Here is a 3725-nt window from a genome sequence, read left to right as displayed (position 1 = left end):
GGTGAAGCCGTCATTGCATAGCAACTACAAATTACTGACACATTTCATCTTGATAACCTGACAATGAGCAATCTTACAAAAGTTACACTGCAAAGTGTGCTTAAGTACCGGTACATAGAAACTTGAGAAGTTCTTGTTTGTAGAAAATGAAACAAACAGCCAACAAAACACAGACCTAGAGACATGATCGACTCGAGGTGGGGCAGGATCTAACCGCCACTTGTGTGCAGGGATGGCACCGTGCTCCTTCATCACCTGTGCAAACCAGAATGGACCTCTGCATGTGTTAAAGCGTGTAACCTACTGTATACACCATACACTTCTGTTAAACAGCTGTATTATCACAGATATACTGATAGTATATTTGATAGCTCTGCACTGGGCTCTGGCCAAGAAGTAGGCTTGTTGTGACAGGAAGGTTCAAATCTGTGGACCAACTGGAAAAAATCCAGGAATGAGATGCTGTAAAAATTATAATAATAATTCAGATTTCCAAACAATGCATGGAACATGTCAGTGGCCCTGGCAACCCCAAGGTGAGAATGAGAAGCAGATCAATCAATATATAAGTGTGTGTGTGTCTGTGTCTGTGTCTGTGTGTGTGTGTGTGTGTGTGTGTGTGTGTGTGTGTGTGTGTACAGTCACAAAACATAGCCTGGAGGTGTAGTAAATCAAACAACCGAACATCTGCTGGCTTGAAGTTTGCAACTCACCTGTGACATCTGGGGTCTGAAATTGATCTCCTTCAGGTCCACTGATCCCGGCGAGAGGTTGTGCAACATCTGGCACAAGAGCACCCCATCTCGAAGGGCCTGTGCCAGGTCGAAGACGGCCGCCGAGGGCCACACGACCCGGTGGTTCGGGGGCAGGACCTTGCAGTCTATCAACCACCGGCCGCATTGTCTCCACTCCTCCATATAGGCTCCGGAGACTCTCCACACAAAGTAACCGAGTCCTCGAACTGGCTCACAGCGGGCTGAAAGCGGCGTTTCACGGCGCACAAGCAGGCACTACAGTCGGTTCCCCTGCTGGATGTCTTAATCATTCACTATCAGCTCGATCAGGCAATTTCGCAACTGTATGTTAGCTCACTATATGCCCATCCCAGACGCATGTCATTTCTCCTGTCTCCACAACATGGAAATAAAGGCTTGGAAAAGACTCCAATAATAACACAGATCCAGTTCAGCGGACGGCGGCGATGGAACCAGACAACAGAGACGTCCTATGGGAATTTTCTTCTCTTCATTCTTAAAAAGTTTGCTTCGCATATCCAATCCAAAAAAGGCGTGAATAAAGGTTTACAGTAGGCTAGTGGCTAATGAAACAGCTGGATGCAGCAGTTTGTAATGTATCGACTTCACTAGTGTCTCACATTTCAGTGAACCAAACAGCACAGCCTACTAACCTACAATGTGGAGAGAGAGAAAAAAAAACGGCGTTTCAAGTCTGTTTAGTTGTTGAAGCCAGCGGCCGGAGTCACCTACCGCATTTGCATTTACCCTTTCCTCGCAAGTTAAACGTCAAAACAAGAACTTCCCGTAATTTCCACAGCAAACAATAAAGAAAAAAAGAGATAATACACAGAGCAGTCTTTCCACAACGCCGGGGGATATCTCTCTTGCCACAACACAGTCTAAACAACGCTCTCCGAGCAGCGGAAACAAGTCCAGGGGGAAAAAAAGAAATATTAGTGTTTACATTTATCCGCTAAATGTTACTTTGTTTGGCGCCTTACTGCACACCCAAATAGCGTTGCGTGTGTACCGCTTGGCTTGTCTGTGATTTCTGCCTCCCTTCCGCTCATGCTCTCTCTCTCTCTCTCTCTCTCTCTCTCTCTCTCTCTCTCTCTCTCTCTCTCTCGCTCTCTCGCTCTCGCGTCTCCCTCTCCTCGTTTCCCTCTCGGACGGAGATGTTTAGCGTTCCCAACTCCCGACCAGACTCGCGCGGTGTTGACTCAGGGGGTTGAACGAGAGCTCGCACGTGCTGATTATCTCGCGCAAAGGTAAAACTTGAATAGTCCACACTTTCGTTAAAGTGGCTCCATAGCCTGCTCCAAGAATGTGAGTTTAAGGGAATATTGTTTGTTTTTAAACTGAGAGTTGTGCACGCGCCCTCTGACGGATGAAGCGCACACTGCACGTGCAACTGAAACAAGGGGATTAAAGGGTCAGTTCAATCAAAAACACAAGTGTAATTATTTGGCAGGTGTTCTCGTGCTTATAGGCTACATCCCTTAGTACATTCATGTGGATTTTTTTTAAATTTAGTATCTTTTCTTTTATTGGCCATATTATTCATGTGGATTTGTCATTTTATCATCCTGTTTATGATGTATGTGTCTGTTGTGTGTGATGTATTTAAGATACTGGGACCTTGAATTTCCCCTGTGGGATCAATAAAGTAGGCTACGTATCTATCTATCTATCTATCTATCTATCTATCTATCTATCTATCTTATCTATCCATCCATCCATCCATCCATCCATCCATCTAACTGTATCTATCTTTGGTAGAATGTAGCCAACAGTTTTCAGTGAATCTGCTCACTGTGAAGTGGATTATTGTGAACAATCACCTGAATATATTAAAACAATGATTTTCGATTGTTTATTAAAGGGACAGTCCAACAACTGTATATGTCAAAATCAGTGCATTAGTCATGGCAAGTAGTACCACCCAGCCTTTTGGCTGGGTGGTACTACTGAGTACCACTGAGTGATGAAGTTCCACCATTGGTCAGAGTGCGGTGACATGGGTGTTGCTGTTTCACCATTGGCCGTTGCCCTTTCAACATGTATAGGCGCTATATCCCCCATCAATCAGCTGATTAACTTCCTCAGTACACAGTTGTTGTTGTTGTTGTTGTTGTTGTTGTTTGTTTGTGGCTGCCACCCATTTTAATGCATTGGTTTAGCACCACGGGCAGAGTAGGCTACATGCAGATGAACGGCCTACCACCCTGTCCAGTGTGTGTGTGTGTGTGTGTGTGTGTGTGTGTGTGTGTGTGTGTGTGCGTGCGTGCGTGCGTGTGCGTGCCTGCCTGCTCCTCTCTGTCGCTTTCTCTTCAAACACAAATTAATTTGTGTGTGAAACAAGTAGACCTATGGAGTTTAGAAAATAAACACTCAATATAATAATAAACCAATAGCATTATTAGGATATTTCATCATGTAAAAATCGGAGGAATTAAAACTCCAGGAGAACAGCAGGGAGAGGGGCGTGAAAATCAAATGGGTTGGCAAGCAGGGGATGCATATCTGATCATTTATCAGAATCCGATCATTGCAAGATTCGCTCGTGGATTTAAAAAAAAAAATGGACAAGACGCCAATGGCTACAGATCCGTGAACGGAGCTCCGTTGTCGCGGCGCATGCTGTGTGAACAGCACAATTGCTTGTGGTGACTCTCACCACTCTCATCATTAGCATCATTTTCAGTCACAGGAGGAGGCAGCTATTTTCAGCAAAAGAAGCTGTGAAAAAAAACCCAACATACACTACCCTCCAAATGCACCAAACAGCAGACAGACAAAGTTAGACACTAGCTGGTGACCACAGTAGAGCATTTAGCAGCTAAAGAGACTAGGCAGCTATTACCCTGAGGTGGTGATGGATGGAAAGCAAGCAAATTGAATATTGGACTTAGATTCATCAGGCAGCAAGAAACACAACAATGTTGCTTCATACCTGCTTGATTTGTAAAAAAAAAAAAAAAAAGTTTG

At 44.5% G+C, this 3725-nt stretch overlaps 1 protein-coding gene across 5 annotated transcripts in view; it reads right to left on the bottom strand.

Moving 5' to 3' along the window:
* vav2 (vav 2 guanine nucleotide exchange factor) overlaps window positions 1-1948 on the bottom strand; it is a 226292-nt gene extending 224344 nt beyond the window's left edge. For 2 of the 5 annotated variants that reach the window (XM_078270774.1, XM_078270773.1), the window contains exon 1: window positions 714-1940. In XM_078270774.1, coding sequence (XP_078126900.1) covers window positions 714-917 — 204 coding nt within the window. In that variant the 5' untranslated portion in view covers window positions 918-1940. Of the gene's footprint in view, window positions 1-713 lie in introns of all 5 variants that reach the window. The other 3 variants (XM_078270776.1, XM_078270775.1, XM_078270772.1) reach the window with 3 other exon arrangements.
* Between the last annotated feature and the right edge of the window lie 1777 nt (window positions 1949-3725).

The sequence above is a fragment of the Sander vitreus genome, chromosome 16 (assembly GCF_031162955.1).
Source record: "Sander vitreus isolate 19-12246 chromosome 16, sanVit1, whole genome shotgun sequence".
Lineage (NCBI taxonomy): Eukaryota > Metazoa > Chordata > Actinopteri > Perciformes > Percidae > Sander > Sander vitreus.
Note: the sequence above shows the minus strand (reverse complement) of the source record. Positions and strands in the feature narration are given on the sequence as shown.